This window comes from Brassica oleracea, chromosome C4 (genome assembly GCF_000695525.1).
Source record: "Brassica oleracea var. oleracea cultivar TO1000 chromosome C4, BOL, whole genome shotgun sequence".
Lineage (NCBI taxonomy): Eukaryota > Viridiplantae > Streptophyta > Magnoliopsida > Brassicales > Brassicaceae > Brassica > Brassica oleracea.
The window spans coordinates 20972680-20974421 of record NC_027751.1 but is presented as its reverse complement, the minus strand read 5'-3'; the positions used below and the strand labels follow the sequence as shown (position 1 = coordinate 20974421).

The 1742-nt window shown below is 44.8% G+C and overlaps 1 protein-coding gene across 1 annotated transcript in view; it reads left to right on the top strand.

Annotated features, from left to right (window-relative positions):
• The first annotated feature begins 548 nt into the window (after positions 1-548).
• LOC106338358 overlaps positions 549-1742 on the top strand; it is a 1568-nt gene continuing 374 nt past the window's right edge. The window contains exons 1-3 of the mRNA XM_013777355.1: positions 549-998; positions 1058-1295; positions 1377-1600. Coding sequence (XP_013632809.1) covers positions 549-998; positions 1058-1295; positions 1377-1600 — 912 coding nt within the window. The remainder of the gene's footprint in view (positions 999-1057; positions 1296-1376; positions 1601-1742) is intronic.

Below are 1742 nucleotides of genomic sequence, written 5' to 3'. Positions count from 1 at the left end.
CTAGTAGAGAACATGGCCAAGAGTGACTCAGTCTACAGTGAGGAGCATGATAGGGTCAACAGAGGTGATGATCCGCAGAAAAAGTAAGAGATCAAGACCTTACAATCTACAGTGAGGAGCATGATAGGGTCAACAGAAGTGATGATCCGCAGAAAAAGTAAGAGATCAAGTCCTTACAAGACAAGATGGATTTGTTTCTTTCCAACCAAGTTAAACAGGAGCAGATGAACTTTGTGGGTGGTCCTAGTCAAGAGGTTCCTCCTAAGGTCAATGAGGTTGATGGTTTAGAAGGCCAAGAGGAGCTGTGCTTCATCAATGCTAATGGCACATGGTATAGGAAAGAGCCCAATTTTCAGTACCAAAATAACTATCAGCAAAGGTCTTACTACAACAATCAGCAAGGAGGTTACGAAGCCAAGCAGAACTATCCTCAAGCCAACCAGTCTCCTCAGACTCAATGAAGCTTTTCTAAAGCTCAAGCTCCAGATTCAAGTGTGGATTCTATGTTCAAGCAACTCTTGGAATTTCAGGCCAGAAACGAGAAGACCATGATTTATGAGTTCAAGAACATCCATGCAAATGGGAACTATTCTGACCTCAACAACAAGTACATGCAACTTGCCTCTCATCTCAAGGCTTTGGAGAGTCAAGTTGCTTCTAGACCTTCATCCTCCAAGCAGCCAATGGGGTGTCTACCAGCGAAACCAGAAAAGAACCCTAAGGAGTCTTGCAATGTTATCTTCTCCACTGCTTCTCCAGATATTGAGCTGAGTGATCATGAGAAAGAGGAGGATGAGATTGAAAGACTGGTATTTGGAACTGAGTTTGAGGAAGTTGAGAGATTTGTTGTGGTCACAGCTGAAGCACAAATTGTGAAGGACGCTGCCAGGAAGGTTGAAGCAACGAATCTGCAAAGAGCTGAGCTCAAGGCTGAGAAACAAGTTGAGAAGAGAGCTGACAACAAGCTGAAAGAGGTTAAGCTAGAGGAAGCCACTGAGGTGAGCTATCACCCTATGATAAGCTCCCATTCCCCCAATGAGTTCTCACCAAAGCTTAGAAGAAGGTGCTCTCCAAGTTCAGGAAAGATCTTAGTGATGTTGGGGTCAGGCTTCCAGAAATCTCGGGTATGCGTGAAGCTCATGTCCAGATGATGCTCATCAACGACATTCTAGACCACCAAGCTGAAGTGGCCGAGCTTTTGGACATCTCCATTCTGAAGATTGATCCACCAATCCCTCCAAAGTCCCTCCCTAAGCTTGAGTCTCAAGGGATGTTCACCTTGGCTTGCTACCTTGGTAAGCTCACTTTTGATGATGCTCTTGTTGATTCTGGTGCAAGTGTGAATGTGATCTCAATGGAGATGATGAAGAGTCTAGGGATTGAGAGCATGGAGCCAAACACATCTTCCCTTCAGTTTGGAGATTCCTCTTCTACAACCCCTATTGGTCTCATCAAGGACTTCCCTTTGAAGATTGGAGCATGCACTATTCCTATAGACCTCACTGTTCTGAAGATGGCAACTAAGAAGAGAGTCCCATTGATACTTGACACTCCATTCCTCACAACAGTGGGAGCTTGCATAGACTTTGCCAACAAGAAGGTCACACTCCTAAATGTGAACAAAGCTGTCTCCTATCCACTACAATCCCCAAAGATGAATGCTGAGTATTGTGGAACAATCACTTGTGGAGCATCCTCCATTGAGAAGAGCAAGGCTGAAGGGGTTGGTATTGAGAAAGAAG